Source organism: Phoca vitulina, unplaced genomic scaffold (genome assembly GCF_004348235.1).
Source record: "Phoca vitulina isolate PV1807 unplaced genomic scaffold, GSC_HSeal_1.0 scaffold11, whole genome shotgun sequence".
Lineage (NCBI taxonomy): Eukaryota > Metazoa > Chordata > Mammalia > Carnivora > Phocidae > Phoca > Phoca vitulina.
In genome coordinates this window covers 41,093,342-41,110,246 of record NW_022589714.1, presented here as the reverse complement: position 1 = coordinate 41,110,246, position 16,905 = coordinate 41,093,342, and the positions used below count along the sequence as shown (strand labels likewise).

At 57.3% G+C, this 16,905-nt stretch overlaps 1 protein-coding gene across 1 annotated transcript; it reads right to left on the bottom strand.

Annotated features, from left to right (window-relative positions):
• Positions 1-6,876: 6,876 nt before the first annotated feature.
• PGC (progastricsin) lies at positions 6,877-15,431 on the bottom strand. The gene is given in 9 exon segments (XM_032410172.1): positions 6,877-7,133; positions 7,837-7,935; positions 8,335-8,482; positions 9,113-9,209; positions 10,417-10,690; positions 11,151-11,245; positions 12,127-12,244; positions 12,544-12,694; positions 15,298-15,431. Coding segments are annotated over 9 exon segments (1,194 nt in total). The 5' UTR covers positions 15,357-15,431; the 3' UTR covers positions 6,877-6,980.
• Between the last annotated feature and the right edge of the window lie 1,474 nt (positions 15,432-16,905).

Genomic DNA, 16,905 nt, shown 5'->3' with positions numbered 1-16,905 from the left:
TGAACTCATGACCCTGAGATCAAGCGTGGCATGCTCTACCAAGTGAGCCAGCCAGGCACCCGTGATGTACCAGTATTTTTTAAGAGCTCCCCAGGTGATCATAATATCCAACCAAGGCTACAGTCAGATGGAACAATCCCCTGGTCTCCCAGGAAGGTGTGCCTTGATGGACAGAGGATTTGGTTAGAGGGAGGAGTGCAGAGGAGGGCGTGCCAGGAGAAGGGGCCAGCATGAACAAGGACTGGGAGGAGGAAATATGGACCATGGATTTCTGGAAAACCTGCTGGAATTTTGGATTAATCCCCAGGGCATCACATTTTACTTTGGGGTCTCCACTATCGGGATAAAAGCCAACAAGGAGGCCTGCCCCCCAGCAGCTGGACAGGGGGTGGGGGTCGTGAGACCTCCTTTCTCCTCGTCCTTATGCCCACACCTAAGAGCCAGGAAAGAAAACCGGTGAGGACTCTGCCCCTCTCAGGTGACCTCTGCTGTCACCCGCTGCCCTATCGCTGGGATATTACCGCTGCCTTCACTCACACGGCAGCCAAGGGGATCTGAACCTCTGGGGCAGAGTGGAGGGGCAGGCTGCAGAAGCGCAGGGGAAAAGCCATGGGTCAGGAGTGGGTAGTCAGCGGCCAGGCCAGACGCTACCCAAGGAATCCCCAGGGGCAGGGCAGGGCAGGGCAGGGCAGGGCAGGGGCGGTAGAGATGCTGTAAGCATCCCCAGTTTCCCTACGTGATCTTGTTAAATGTAGGGACCGGGCTGGGTGTGGTCACCAGGGAATGATGGGGGCTACAGCCACAGAAGCCGCAAAGCCCCGTGTAAGGCATTTCTTTCAAGAGTGTTAGATGCGCACGGGAGTCCTGTTTGCAACTCATAGGTCTTTTTTTCTTCGCTAGAGCTCTCTATGCCTCTATTTCCTCACTTGGAAACGAGAAATAAAGAAATGAGTGAGTTGTAAGAGTCTGTTAAGATTAATAACTAATATTTTTAAGCACGATGCTATTCTAGATCTCATACATGCAGCATGCAACAAAATACTCAGCCCAGATGGGGTGCCTGGGTGACTCAGTCGGTTGAGCGTCTGACTCTTGATTTCAGCTCAGGTCATGATCTCAGGGTCCTGGGATCAAACCCCGAGTCGGGCTCTGCGCTCAGCGCAGGGTCTGCTTGGAATTCTCTCTCTCCCTCTCCCTCTGCCCCTCCCACTGCTCGAGCTCTCTCTCTCTCTCACTCTCTAAAATAAATGAATAAAATCTTAAAAAAACAATACTTAGCCCTCTCTGTAGCACTAGCAAGCAGGTGCTAGCATGATCCTTGCTCTGCAGGTGTGCAAACGGAGGCACAGCAGGGTTAAGCAGCTTGCCCAGGGTCACACAGCTAGGAAGTGGCAGAGCTGGGATTCCAAGACAAGCAGCCTGGCCCTGGAGCTCTTGTTCTCAACAATCTCCTGGCGACGTGGCACTTAGCTCAGTGCTCAGTACATGCCGGCTCTGACTAAGTCCCAAAAGAAACTGGCTGGTCGCACCGCCTAGGGCCAGCCTTGAGCTTCAGCAGTGCCCCCCCACCCCCCCAGGGCCATACCACACGCGCCTCCTTTTGGGGAGCCTTTCCTGTCCGGGATGCCTTTGCCAGAGATGGGTAGAAGGTTCACATTGCAGGGGACCCCACAGATGATCTCGGTTCCCAGCCACGGAAACAGAGGCTGAGAACAGCGGGGACCTGCTGCAGCCATACAGGCTGGCTATGAGGGGACTCCTGTGTCCTCGTGACTTTGGCGGCTGCTCATTCTCACTCAGTAGCTGCCACAGCCTTTTCCCCACATCTGAGTAAACAAGTGCCGAGTGAGGACTGCACCATAAGTTAATGTGTGAGGTTTCCAGGGAGACCCAGGGAGCCTTGTCTGAACTCCTCTCCTCCCTGACGCCGGTCAGGAGAGTCCTCACCGGAGGTCCTTTGGTCACCTGTGTCAGCAGAGTTCAGAAGAACAGCCAGGAGACAGGTGTGGCCCCGGGGCAGAGGCCTCAGCGAGTTCCCACCCCCGCTCGGAGCAGGAGACCCTGCATGGGGAAAAGAAGGTTCCCAGACCCCCAGCTGGCCACCTCTTAAGACAGAAGTCCTGAGAAACCCAAAGAGGCCTGCTTGAGAGATTGAGAACATGGATTTTGGAGGCAGTTGGACCTAGGTTAGAGTCCCTACCACTTCCAGGCTGTGTGACTTCCGGCAACTTGCTTAACTTCTCTGAATCTGGATAATGGAAAGAATCATTCCTACCTCACTCTAAAGAGTAAATACACAATAAATGTTGGCAACTATTATTTATAACTAAATTTTCTTATAATGTTGTTCTGTTATAGCATAAAGAGACTAGACGAATATTCCATTATTATATCGTGTGATTATACTCTCATAGCCGCACACATAGACGATTCATCTATACACATGTACCTAGCTACCTATCATCTCATAACCACACACACACAAACTCCTCTCAATTACACACGCCCCAGAGTGAAACACAGAGCAATACTATGGACTCACCATGTGCCAGACACCGCTCCACCCTGAATCCCCACAACAGCCTGGAAGGAGTGTTACCTCTTTCTCTTTTTTCAGAGGAAGACAGACATGTTACATTACATACATATGCACTTGCTGCATCCTGGGGCGTGGACACTTCTGGCAGCTCTGGAAATCCTGACCTCCCTCCCTCTGTGTCAGAGAAGGTCAACCCAACTTCCATGGTCATCTCCAGGGCAGCCCCAAGCTGGGCCCCAAGTGCTGACTGCCCTCCATCCCTAGGACAAAGGCCCAACCTGGCTTTCATACCAGCTGCGGTTGGGGAAACCCCTGCTGCGGGCAGAAACCAAGTTGACTTTGAAAAGGAAGAGACAGAAGCCAGGGGGTGGTTGGGCCACTCCCTGTGGGGGCAGGTGCTAAGTAACTCTATAAACTCCAGCTAATGATCCAATTACAGCCATAAACAAAGCCCCCAGAGGGATCAGGGCCAGAAGCCAGACCCTCAAAGGACAGGACAGCCAGGCCTGCAGGATGGGAGGCCCCTCCTACCTACTTTCCAGCCCTGAGGCTCAAAGGGGGCCTGACTGGCCATGGGGGTGGGCCCTGGGTATCCCTGCCATCCCAGGCCCCTGGATGGGCTGCTGCCTGCCCTGGCCCACCCCCTGCCCCACCTCTGACTGTGAGTCACCCAGCCCTCAGCCCTCAGAAGCCCAGCTGGTTCTCCATGGATTTGGTGCTCACCTGAGGGGGTGTCCCCTGCCCCATGCCCTGCACCACTTCCATGGGACCTGGAACAGGATTCCGATTAGTCTGCACCTCCCAGAGCTGAGCTGAGGGCAAAACAGCACTGCAGCTGTAACAGGCCTTGTAAACTGTAAGCAATATCAGCTCCCTTCCAGAGAAGCCAAGCACAGAGGCACGCAAACAGCCTTTCATTTATGCTTTCTGGTTCCTGACTCTCCCACCCCGGCGGCCAGGGGGCAGGCAGAAAGAAGGGGGCCAAGTGAAGTGCTCTTTTTCCTACGGCTGGGGAAACTGAGGCATGGTACTAGCATACCAGCAAACTACCAGGCAGGGCTCTCCCCTTCCGCTGTGTCTAAAGACCGGCCTTTATTGCGGGCATCTCTCCCCCTCGACTGTTATCTGCCTGAGGGCAGGGCCTGGAGACTATCCACCAGGCTGGGCACTGAGAGGGCCTCAGAGCAAACAAGCTGAGGAGCCAGAAACTGCGTTCTGATCTGAGCCAACCGCATCTGGCCGCCCAAGAGGAAACCAGAGCACCCCCCACCCCCAAGAATTGCCAGGTCTTGGGCCAGTGGAATCTTGGACTGGGCGGGTGCAGGGGCCTGAGCCCACATCTGAGAAGTATCACTAAGGGCCGGCACCGGGCCTTTCCTTGCCCCTTCCCTGCTCGACTAAGACCCCCTCACTCAGGGTGGGGGCTGGGCGGTAATTAATTGACACTTCCCAGAGGGCGTAAAGCCAAAGAAAGCACTGCGCTCAAGTCCAGACCAGAAACTGCGCCGAACCGTCCCCAGAACAGACAGGCGAGAGAATCCCGGCTGGCGTGGACCGGGTTGGAAAGGACTCCGCGGTGAGCAGCCGCCAGGGAACGGGGAGGGGGAGCTCGGGGCCGCGAGGGCGCGCGTGCAGAGGAGCCCCGCCCCGGGCGCCCGCCCGCCCTCCCTCCTACCCCCTGGGCGCGGGGCTGGGGCACGCCAGGCTGCTGCGGCGCGAACCTGCTCTCGCAAACCCGAGCAGCTCGGGGCAGCGGTGCGTGAAGCCAGAGCCCGGGCTGGGAAGGGGCGGAGGGGCGGAGGGGCGGAGGGGCGGAGACGGAGCTGGCATCAACCCGCTCCCTCCGAGGAGGGAAGTGCACGCGCGGCGCCCCCGGGGCTGACCCGGGTTCGGGGAGTTGGGGAGAAGACCGAGTGCGGACTTGGGGGGCGGGACGGCGAGGGGTTGGGCGGTACGAACTGCTGGAATAAGGGGAAGGGGGCGTGTTTTCCGGGATTCGGGACCAAGAAGGTGGGGGGTACTCAGGGGCGGGCAGATGGCTGGGAGCTCCAGGGAGCAGAAAGAGGGGCGCGCGAAGGGTGAGCTCTGGGGTTGGGGTTCCCAGAGGTCGTGGAATAATGCAAAGGGGAGAAAAAGCCTCAGCTCGGGGATACCAGGGGACGCGGGCAGCGGCCGCTTCTTAAGACACCGAGGGTGGGGGGGAAGAGACGGGAAGGGAGGGAGGGATGGTACTTCCCCCGCCCCCTCCAGCAGCCCAGCCCCGGGGGCGTGGCGCCGCCCCGGCCCTCCCACTCCCCGGGACCATCCAGGTTGGGCCTGGCCGGGCCGGACTCGGCCCCTGCTCACCTCTCGGGCCTCCGGCGCCCTCCCCCGTACCACCCGCCCCCAGCCGCCTCGGGTGGAGAAGGAGTAGGCGCAAGGCCCACACGTCCCTCAAACTTGTTGCAAGTTCACTCCCACGCCTCCCGCCCCTTCGACTCCCAGCTCCCGAGCCGGGAAGGCCCATGCCCGCCCCGGCCCCTCCCGCCTGGTTACATAAGGTCGCGGAGAAGCCGCCCCCGGCCCGGGCCTACAGTGAGGGGCCGGAGGGGCTCCTGGGCTCCTCGGGCAGCGCCGCTCCGGCCATGTGCCGAGCGTCCCGAACTAGACGGACAGCCGAGGGGGTGGCGGCGCGGCACACACACGCCCTGTCCCCTCTTCAGCCGGCACCCCCATCCACCCACCTGTCTCCCGCACCCACAATGGGGGCAGGGGAGCCTGGGTCCGGGGTTCCGGGCCCTTCGCGCACCCCCTGCCCCCCTGTCCCGCTCACCTAGCTCTGAAGGTCAATCCGTCCGCCGCCTGTCCCCCGCGGCTCTGGCAACTTGTCCCAAGTTCAGGTGTCCGGCCCGCGAGCTGCCCCTGCCTCCCCCTCCCGGACTCCTCCGGCTCCGCGCCACCAGGGAGGCCCGCCCCGTCCGCCCTTCCAGCTGCCGTCGGCGCCGCCGCCGCCGCCGCCGCTCCCTAGGTCCAGCCCGCGGCCGCCGCCTCCGCTGTCACCGAGCCCCGCGCCCGGCGCCCGGGCTCCCGCTGTCAATCCGCACCCACTTCCCGCCGCGCCCGGCAGAGGGCAGCACACGCCCCCGCGGTCCGCCCCGCCCTGCTCCGCCCCTCGCGGGCCTACCGCGGCGCCCGCGGGGAAATGTAGTCCCTCCCGGCGGCTCCGGCAGGAACGCCGGGATTTGTAGTCCCACTCTGTGGGCCCTGGCCTACGTACACGGGCATGGCTATTGACTTGGAACTTATGTTCCCCTTCGCTTTTGCCCCTTCTGCAAGTTTTTTTTCTCTTCTTACTCAGAGATGTCACGAACTACAGCTCACTATGATACACCCCGTGGTCTCTCTGATCCCAAGGAGAGGCCTGCAGCACACTATCTTTCCCAGAGTCTAGGAAAGATGTAAGGTCCCAGATGGTGTGCTGTTGCTATAGAAACTACTAGGTGGCAAACCTCAGTTTCCCTCGTGTTTTGGAATGGAGTGCCAGACTTGGATCTTGTATTTCACTCCTGCCCCTGAATGTAAGGAGCAAGGTTGGGGTCAGCCTAGTGAAGGACGGGGTGAAAGAAATGTACAAAGAGCCTACAACCCTCCCATTATGGTTTTCCAATAATACTCCTCCTCAAGCCTCATCAGTCCTTGCTTGTTCCAGCCTGGGGCAAAGGGCTCTAGGTGAAAATTTGTTTCACTCAGCCCAGACCTTCTGAAGCCCTCCTGGAAATTGGTTCTGGGCGCATCACCCCCCCTCCCGGAAGGACCCATGACTGTCACAAGTGTACGTAGGCATCTAGCATTTCTCAGGAGCTCCTAGTACAAACTTGATCACAGGTGAGGAGATGAAGACCTAGGTGTGGGAGGATGGGAGGCCTAGTCACAGTGCTAGTGGACTTGCCTAGGGTGATTCTGCTGGTCGTTCGGTCCATTAGGTCAGCAGAGCATTTCAGGTTGTGGCAGTAGGGCCCCTTGGCCCATCACAAAGGAATGCCCAGCCTCAATGTCAGTACCACCAGCAGAGAGAAGCTGTGAAGAGACTCCAAGCCCTGAGGGGTACAGGGCCCCTCCCCAAGCCCTACCTTATGCCCCATCTCTCTTAGAACCTCAGTGACCCCCCCCACAAACCTCCTAGCCCCTGAGGGAGAACCTACCTGCCCTCCTGCCACCTACCTGCCCTCCAGCAGAGGCACATCTGCCCTTGACTTCACTCTTCCCTCCCATTCCCTGTGACCAGGAGCTGCCTTACAGGCCACAACCGCCCTCTGAAACAACACGCTGGCCAACATGGAGAAGAACTGTTTATTATGACAGAAAGCCCAGAAGCCAGAGAAAGAAGGCTGAATCCAGAGAAGAAGCCCCTGCAGGGTGGGGGTGGAGAGGAAGAAGGAAGCCAGGCGTCCAGGCACTGAGTCTAGGCAGCAGTGGCGAAGCCCACCCTGTTGTTGCCAGTGTGGAAGATGGAATAGTAGGACCTGAGGAAGATGCCCCCGAGGATCCACAGGGGCTGGCCACTGCTGGAGGGCAGGTAGGTGGCCTGGACCCCAATGGTGCAAAAGCCATTGCCCTGCACAACACAGAAGGGCGGCGCTCAGTCATTTGCTCACACGTGGACCGGGCACTGCTCAGCCCTGAGCCCCAGGCCAGGAGCGCGATGCAGAAATGAGGGAGCCAGACTTGCTGCCCCTGAGGGCTCACAGGCCAACTGAGCCCCAGAGTAGGAGGGATTTCTGCAATGGGTGAATGCAGGCTGCAGTAACCGTCTGCAGTCTCCTCTCTCCGAGTTCCCACCCGCCTCCCTTTTGCTCCCGATTTGGAGGAGGTCAGCCTGCTGGCAAAGCCTTGAAGCCAGACCAACTTGGCGCGCAACCTTAGCTTCACCCGGACTAGCTTTGTAGCCTTGCGTCAGTTTCTTAATCTCTCTGGACCTCCAAGTTTTCACTTGTAAAATAGAAATTAGCATCTCCCTCCTTGAATGGTCTGACACTTCAGTGGGAAACAGCGTAGGCAAAGTGCCTTCCCACAGTGCTGACCCTAGTAAGTGCTCAACAAACACCCCAGTGCCTCTCCGCACTCATTAATAATGGTAATCAATAGCAGATGACACTCTTCTGCTTCACAGCCTCGTGCCACAGTAGGGGTTTGGAATCAGTGAGTGCAGAAAATAAAGCAGTGCTCGCAAGCAGTTGGGGTGATGGCACGTGGTAAGGAGACCCAGCGTCTCAGGCTCCCAGCCCCTCCTCACACCTGTCACATCCCTACAGACTCACTGTGAAGACATAGGAGTGGTAGGGCAGGGAGAAATGCACACGACTGATGAGGAAGGTCAATGTGGGCAGGTTCTGGATGTTGTTACAGTCCACGATAAGCTGCAGAGAGGAACAGAGCCCAGGTGCCTGAGAGGACCCGCCAACCCGCTCACCTCAGTGCCCTTGGTCATGCTGCCCCGCTTTGCCCCACACTTCAGTTAGTTTGACCTTATCCAAAGCCTGGGAAGTGTTTAACCCATTTCCTTGGAGGGGCTGAAGCTCCAAGGAAATTCTACCCAGTAGTAACCACCCCTTACCCTCTCAGCACAAGCCTCCAGCCCCCCTGAATCGGCCTCCAGGCCCCCAGCCCCAGTCCTCCCAGGGCCCCCCCACCCCCACCTCCAGGCCTTTGGGAGCAGCTAGAAGCATGGAGGCCAAGAGTGGAGCAACTCCCAAAAGAATCATAAATCTTCCCAGTGGGCCTCTCCGAAAGAAGGGGGATGCCTCCACCAGACACACCTGTCCATACTGGTCCACCTGGGCCCCTGTAGCCTGCAGAAGGGCGCTCAGGTACTGCTGGGGTATGGTGAGCAGAGAAGTGCCTGTGTCCACGATGGCCTGGCAGCCCTGGGAGCACCAGCCTGTGGCGTGGCCGCCAATGAGGAACCTGAATGGTGAGGAGATGAACGCACTGAGCACCTCCAGCTCAGGGCATCTAAGAAGTGGGCTTTCCCCACCACTGAGGGCCAAACAGCCACAGCCACAGAATCCAGGTATACCTCAGGAAGGTAAGGACTCTGCAGAGGTCAATCCAGCTATCCCCCTGCCTCACACCATTCGGAGTCTATTCAAGGCCACCTAAATGGCCATGGAACGTCTTTCTTTAAAGTTCCAAGGAAGGTACTAGAAACACTGAAAGCCGGGGTCACTGAACGGTTTAAGTACTATGACCACATTAATCCCCCCCCCCATATACACCATGGTTTCCAATTAGTAAGCACATAGTGTTGGACCACAGGGTTTATAATGTTTGAGATTCCAGACCTACCCCATTTATGTTGTGCCCACCTCACCTACTTCTCCAGGCTGAGCTGGGCCTTCAGTCTCCAGCAGAGGATAGCTGTGGCTTTGTGGGGGCAGGCCTCAGGGGTCCCCTATCCCCACCTCCTAGCAGTACCTACGTGTGTGTGTGTGTGTGTGTGTGTGTGTGTGTGTGAGAGAGAGAGAGAGAGAGAGAGAGAGAGACAGGAAATGCCTCGGAGCCTGCCACGCCCTCAAGCCCTCAGCGCAGACTCACTCCTCCAGGCCGATCTGCCAGTAGCGCTCCTGGGTTCCAGGGGCCCAGTAGATTGGCCCCCTGCGCAGGCTGTGCTCTATCCCTCCGAATATGAGAACTGCTTCGTTCTGAGAGCTCATATCTCTGCGGAAGGCAAAGGGAAGGGTGAATCAGGGAATGGCTATAGAAAAGATTTCCTGTTGAGCATTCACTCTCAAAGGGAAATAGAGGTCCTGCCCTGGCTGCAGGCTGAGGCTCCCTGAGGGCAGGGCTGTGTCTCCCCCTCAGTCCTGGGCTCCAGGGCAAGGCTGTGTCTACCCCTCACACTAGGCCTGCTGAGGGAATGGGTTATGTCCCCCTCTCTCACTGCAGCTCCACGCTGAGCCCCTCAGAATTCCCAGTGCCTCTGGTTCCAGAGGCAGGGCCTCTGGGGAAGCTGCTGGTTGTGTGGCCCCCACCCCGTCCCATATACCCTTCTTCTCTCCCTTCCACCTCTTGCTAGTACTCTTGTATGTCACTGGGAGTTTGACCCTGAGCCCTGCTTGTCATTTTTCTGCTGGGACTGGAGGGAGGTGGGGCCTTGGCAGGGAGGAGGGAAGGATATTCCCTGCTCCTTTCAGCCTTCCCTGGGAGCCGAACCTGAGTGTGGAATTGGGCAGAGCTCCTAAGGGCTAAACTCAGAATGAATTATAATCAGAGGTGAGACTAAGTCAGCAACATTAGGAACAGGGTAACGTTGTTGATAGTCAGCCTCAGATGATTAAGGCCAGATAGCAGATGCTGACTATCTCCAGAAGGTCGGGGGCTAACTCTGGAGGAAAGAAAGAAAGTCCCTCCCAGGCCACTCACCGCGCCCCCACCACCTGGCTCCCGGGCCACCCACACTAAACGGCTGCATTGCTTGTATTTATGGTGAGGAAAACACCTTGTTAGGGGCAAATGATGAACCTTGACCAGAAGACTCCAGGATCTGGAAAGAACAATACATCAAAGGAGATGATGCAATAGATTGTACACAAAAGAAGTGTCCAGAAGGCAGTGAGCTAACTGTGGTTCTGGGCAGGAGGTAAATCCAAGAGGTATTGAGAATGAGCAGCCACACTCAAAGCTAAGTTCACCCAGAAGAGGCAAAGATTCTGAGGGACAGACACAGGGATGAGGGAAAGGGTGTGGACAGGGGGACAGGTTCCAAGCCCAGGAGGAAAGTTCTAGACACAGTAGTAGTGAAGCCAAATGCCTACTGGGAGGCCTCCAAACCCCAAAGCACTGAGCTCACTTGTCTGGGGTCTGGGGAGGATGGGGGGAGCTGCCTGGGAGCTGAGGACCCCCCCCCCCCCAAGCAGTTTCTTACCTGCCTAGGTAGAAGCTGAAGAGCGGGCTGGAGAGCAGGCCTGCCTGCCACATGCCCTGCAGGGCCGTGGTGCTCCTACCCTCGGCCAGCACCGGCTAGGCTAGGCCCATGATGCCATCAAACTGTAGCCGGAGGAAACAGGGACTTGGCTCATGCTCGCTCAGGCCAAACTGCTGGTTGGGGACCTGGATGCTCTGCACCTGGAAGGGACACAGGGGATGGGAGGTGACAAGTGTAACTCCACTCATCTTCCTATAACCCTCCTCCACAAAGACCCTTGAGGCTCCCTTGTTCATCCCTCCCTCACCCCTGCCCCTTGCCTTCTTGACACATCTTGCAAGAGCTAGGTTTTCTCTCAGGTGGCCTTCCCCAGCTGCTGCTGCAGCACCCCCACCTCCATCTTCTTCCCCCTGCTCCCCCCCACCCAGCTTTAAGCTCCTTAACCAAAGGACCTGGTCATCCCCTTCATCGGGGTGAGCTCAGTGTGGGCTGGGTGACTGCATGAAGGGGCGCTTGGTGTACTCATCACCTGATTTGTACTCAGTAGAGCACTAGGTGTTTCTCTGTATTCTCGGTCTCTGGCTAAGCTCCCATCAGACTCAGGTCTGGGAGTTTCCAGGCCAGGTCAGAGCCCCGGGTACAGCTCCCACATCCCGGGGCGCGGAGCGGCCTGCGGCGGGCTCACCCTCAGAGTGTCTAGCCCTAGACACCGCTGAGGCTGCCACTGCTGTACTGCACAGAGGAGGTCTGCCGGTTGCTGGAGTAAGTCGAGGACACATTGGGGTTGAAGCAGGAGCGGCCGGCTGCGGTGGGAAGGAGGGTTTGGGGAGGCAGGCTGGTAAGCGGAGGGCTGCTGACCTGAGTCCCAGCATCCCAGGACACGTGGTCTCGGGGTGGCCAGCTGAGGGGTTTCCCAGCATGGGAAGGCCCGTTTGAGGCACCCAGGCTTGGCCTCAAAGCCCCCTCTGACTTACAGAATCTTGGGTTGTCCTTTGACCGTGACCCTTGGTAGGTAGGTTGCCTAGAATCCTTCTCTGTTTCCCTGCCCCCCTTGCAGATCCCCACCTGAGAAATTACTCATCAGCTGTAGGAGCAAATGAACTTCCAAGGAATCCCTGCATTCCCTCCACCCTCAGCCCGTCAAGAACCTGGCCTGAGATACCTAGGGACATGGCCAATGAGGGACTCTTTGGACAAGAAGTGCCAGGACCCAAACCCCAAGGCTCTGGCAGGGACCAGGGCAGCCTTAAGGAGGGGAACATGGCCTGTCTCCAAATACAACTATGAGACAGGGACCAAATCCTATGTTGCTCTCCCCTGTGTCTAGGAGACACGCAGCGAGATAACTTAGTAAGCAGTGGAGTGGAATAGGAAGAATGTTGTCGACTTTGGCGGGACGGAATGGTGTGGTCTGCAGGGAACAGAATGGAGCAGAGCAGAGTGGGATGGACGGAGCAGGACGGGCCGGCTGGAGCAGGTGAAGGAGCATGTGTTGGTGAGAGGGAAGACAAAGAGACCACCCAGGTCTGGGGCCAGCCTCTTCCCTCTGTCTTAAGCATGACCCTTGACCCTGGCCAAGTCCCTGACTCTCAGGATTGAAGCACCCAGGCCCCACAATCCCAGCCTCGCTCTCCCCTTCCCCCAGGGCTGTCAGTGCCCTCCCCCTAGGGAGTCCTGCACTCACCACAGGCCTGGCTCTGGCACTGGACCGAGGGCACCCACAGGCTGGAGGAGCCCGTATCAGAAAGGACCAGGAAGTTTTGTGGTGGGGTCCCGATGGCGATTTCCCCAAGGTACAGACTCTGGGGGGCCATGGGGCAGGCTGTTAGCTCTGGAGGGATACCGAGACCCTCAGGCCCAGCCTCCTGCCTGGACAGAGCCCTTGCCCTACAACCTACCCCAGAGGCAGAGGCCCAAGCCTATCTTCCATACTTGCCCAGAACACACAGACCCTTAGTCGGGGCCAGCAGGCGTGAAAGACGGGAGCAGGCCCCAGGGGCCAGGTGGGAGGGTCCAGAGAGGACAGCGCGGCACACCCCAGGGCCCGGCCTCAGCCTTTGGCACCAATGAGAGGGAACCCCCACGGAGGGTCAGCACTCACATCCAGGTAGGCCAGGGGTTCGTAGACCACACCGAGGTTGCCAAAGTGGTACTTCTGGGTAGGGTCATTCTTGTGGGTCCTCAGGCACTCCCCCAGTAAGCCCTTCTCTTTCATGGTCTCACGGATGGGCTCTGATTTCCTCAGGGGGACTCTGCAGAAGGGCTGGCGTCAGTGCAGGGCCCTCCCTCCTTCCTACAGCACCTCTGACAGTCCCAGTGCCTCTGTCCCTCCCTGCTGTGCCACCTGCAGCCGCATCCCTCAGGCACCCAGCCCCCGTGTCCCCTGTGCCTATCACTGTGTGTCTCTGTGTGTCTCCCTCTCGCTCCCACTCTAGCTCCGCCATCCCTTTCTCTCTGTCTCCATGGCTCTTTCCCTGGGTCTGACCCTCTGTCTCTTTCTCCCTCTCTCTCCTTCAAAGCTCTTCTCAGGACTTGTTCCAAGATTCAGAAAACAAATACCTTCACCCACGCATACCCGCACCCCATCTCGAGGGTCCTTAATGTCCTGGCCCTTTGCTGTCAGATAGCCCATAAATTCCTTCCCTGGAAGGGGGTGGGGGGAATTCAGCCATTAGCCTTGGCAGGATATATGCATTGTCTTTATGTAGGGCTTGAACTCAGGACCCCGAGATCAACGGTCACATGCTCTACTGAGTCATCCGGCCAGGCAACCCAGGAGATATGCATTTTAAGAAAGATTTCAGAGATGGCAGAGCTCACCCCTACCCTCTCCTATGGTGGCCCTCAGGCAGCTGGCCCTGGCTGAATGTGACACAGTATGGGGACGGACAGCGCTAGACTGGGACTCAGAAGACAGGATTCTGGGTCTGCCCCTGCCTGGTGCCGATCACTGCTCTTCTCCTGACACCAGGCAGGGTGGAAGTTGGCCTGGGTGGTCTGGAGCCCAGATCCGCTCTGGAATTGGAGCTGATGAAGTCTGGGTTTCTGCCCCTGTCTCCCTTGGTTCTCCTCCTCCAAGACCTGATTGCTGCCATTGCCTAGGGGGTCTCTGCGGTCCACCCAGGCTCGTTCCAGACTCCAGAAGTCCCACTCCTTTCTTTTCTTTCCCCACCCGATCCCCCATTCCCTCAGGACCCCGCCTTCGCCCCCAGTTCTCCACTGAACCCATTCACATTGAGCTACGAAGACTGATGGTTGCTCAGCTCGCCACCTCTACAGAACTTGCACATTACACACAGGTTTCTGCGAGGAGCCGTGTCTTCAGCAGAGGCATCGGTCCTTACGGATGAGACAGGAGGCACTGTGCAGGCCGGTGCCCTCCCCATGTCCTGGGAGCCACACCTCCTCGCTCCCTTTCTCCTGACACCTCAGCATGTACACATCACATTCCTGGTGTCTCTGCTTAGATGACTGAGCCATCTGCTAAATAAATAGTGGGCCTTAAGGGAATTTTTAGCAAACGTCTGCCTATCCAGAAATCATCGTCCCTTGCTGCAGGAAGAAAGCACACCTGCCATTCAGGGTCTGTGTGGATGGCAATCACCCCGACCCTGTCCCAGGTCCATCTTTTCTCATCAGATGGGGAAGCAGCTGTGCTTTTTCCTTTGCCTGGAATTGCAACCGTCAGCAGGTTAAGTCCACAGCAAGGCACGTAGCCCATAGTTAAAGATTATTGGGAACACACCAGGATGCTTTGCTTAAGATAATGAAAAGGAAGCCCAAGAGAGCAAGAAATGAATTAGTCTGCCCAATCGCAAGGTGTGTAACCCCTGCTTCTGCGAACAAAGATAGCATCACTGACACACCTTGCTGGGATGTTTTGCAGATCCAGAGCAGGGAAGGGAAGGACCACCCAATCACATTTGATGAAACCAGACAGACCAGGGGTGCCTGGGTGGCTCAGTCGGTTAAGTGTCTGCCTTAGGCTCAGGTCATGATCCCAGGGTCCTGGGATTGAGTCCCTCATCGGGCTCCCTGCTCAGTGGGGAGCCTGCTTCTCCCTCTGCCTGTCACTCCCCCTGCTTGTGCTCACTCGCTCTCTCTCTGACAAATAAATAAAATCTTTAAAAAGTAAAACAAAAAACAAAAAAAACAGACAGACCAGTGCCAGAAAGACAAGTCATTCAATCTTGAGGTTGACCCAATCAATGACCCTTCAGAAGAACCCATGACCTCAAGCCCCTCATCTCTGATTATTTCCCCTTAAAAACCCTCGCTTGCAGGGCGCCGGGGCAGCTCAGTTGTTAAGCATCTGCCTTCGGCTCAGGTCATGATCCCAGGGTCCTGAGATCGAGCCCTGCATTGGGCTCCCTGCTCCGCGGGAAGCCTGCTTCTCCCTCTCCCACTCCCCCTGCTTGTGTTCCCTCTCTTGCTGTGTCTCTCTCTGTCAAATAAATAAATAAAATCTTAAAAAAAAAAAAAAACCTCACTTGCAAGGAATCAGGGCATATGGGACTTTTGAGCATTAGCTCCCCATTCTCCTGGGTAGCTCCACACCGATAAATGAGCCTATCTCACTTCATGGCAAAAGCTCGGTGTCAGTTTTTTTTATTGGCTTGCAGGGCATCTGGTGGACAAACTCTGCTCTGGTTTGGTTACAGACATTTCATGAGGGCAAAGGCTGTAGTGCCTCCCACCTCTGAGTCCCCAGCTTACACCTGCTCAGGGAGCCTTCCCTGCCCCAGCAGAAACTCCAGAGTAGAGACCGGTGGGGTGGCCCCTGGCCAGGCTACCCCTCACAGGGCTCCAGACTTCTGCCTGGACTCCGGCTCCAGAGGCCAGGCCCCGGACTCACTTGATGACTGCCGCCTCCAAGAGCTGGAGGCTGACCATGGTCACCACCATCCACTTCATGATGCCGGTTCCCAACTGGCCACAGAGGAAGAGCCACTCCAAGTTGGGCTGATGCAGGGAGTGAAGGCCTGAGCACTCCTGCCTTTATACCTCCGGGTTCTAGCCCAGTCCCTGCCTCCCTGCCCCAGGCACCTGACCTCAATCCCAGGTGCACCCTGTGCTCCGCCTATCAGTTGTTTTAGGTGTTTTCCTTCTTTTTTTTTTTTCCAATTTATTTATTTGAGACAGAGAGAGAGAGCACAAGGGGGAAGAGGGGCAGAGTAGGAGGAGAAGCAGACCCCCTGCTGAGCAGGGAGCCCGATGCAGGGCTCCATCCCAGGACCCTGAGATCATGACCTGGGCCGAAGGCAGACACTTAACTGACTGAGCCACCCAGGCGTCCCTGTGTGTTTTCCTTCTTGAGGGTGGCCACTTTTTAAAACAAGCTGTGGAGGCCAAGAAGTGTGAATAATAGGAGTTGCCATAAGATGCACCGGTGAGGATTTCTTCTTGTCCAGGAACAGAGGCATGATGTGACATTTCGGGGCGAGGGCCAGAGGCAGGTCCATGGAGGGCCATAGGACCTCCATAGACAGGTTTCTCATCCTCCGTACTATTGCCATTTTGGAACATATGATTCCTTGTTGGGGGGCTGTTCTGTGCTGTTTAGATGGTTAGCAGCATCCCTGGCCTCCACCCGGGATGCCACCAGCAGTCCAAATGTTATGAACCAACAATGTCTCTGGGCATTGTCAAATGTCCCCTTAGGGGCCAAAATTGTTGAGAATCGCTGGTCTATAGGTGATGCCCCTGGAGATCTGACTCAAGTCCTGGTTCCCAGCACCCCCAAACCTTGTGGGGTGCCATTCGGGTGGCTGGGGATGATGGGGCCGGTACCTAGGATGATGGTAATACCATGTGGTAGTGAGATGCCGCTGCTCGTCGTGATCCTTAGCTCTGAAGCCGGTGGTGGGGCTGGCGTGCTAGTGGCTGAGGTCAGAGCTATTTGCAGCAGCTTTGGAGGCTTCCCAGTCAAACGGAGTCCCAATTGGACAGTCTGTCCTCACAGTTCAGCAGGTGCTCGGGACACACCCACGATGTAAATCACACTGGCCTCTGGGTGTTCCCCTTGTACAGGTCAGCAACAACAAGAGGCCTGGGGCAGGGCAGGAGGGGACATGCCAGACCTTGCCTCTCTTCCTCGTGGTCTCTCTTCTCCAGCCCCACTGAGATTCTGCCCCTGTCTTTAGTGCCCCCATGTGCCCCAGTCCCGCCCCTAAGTCTGGTCCACCCCGTGCCTCTCTCTCATCTCCCGGCCCTCCTTGCTTCCCAGCTACAAGTTTCTCATGGGCTGAGATGACCTGGAGCTGGCCCAGTGCTCACCAGCCCGGCACAGGAGAGCTCCCCAGTTTGGGGTGAGTGGAAAAAGTCCCCAAGCTAAACCCATCTCTGCCACCTTGTACTGCACATGCAGGGCTCGAAACACTTGTCAGGCCCTCAAGCCCCAGGCAGAAAGCCACAACCAGACCTGCAAAAACTGATATAATCCAGCCAATGGGGGAGATTCACC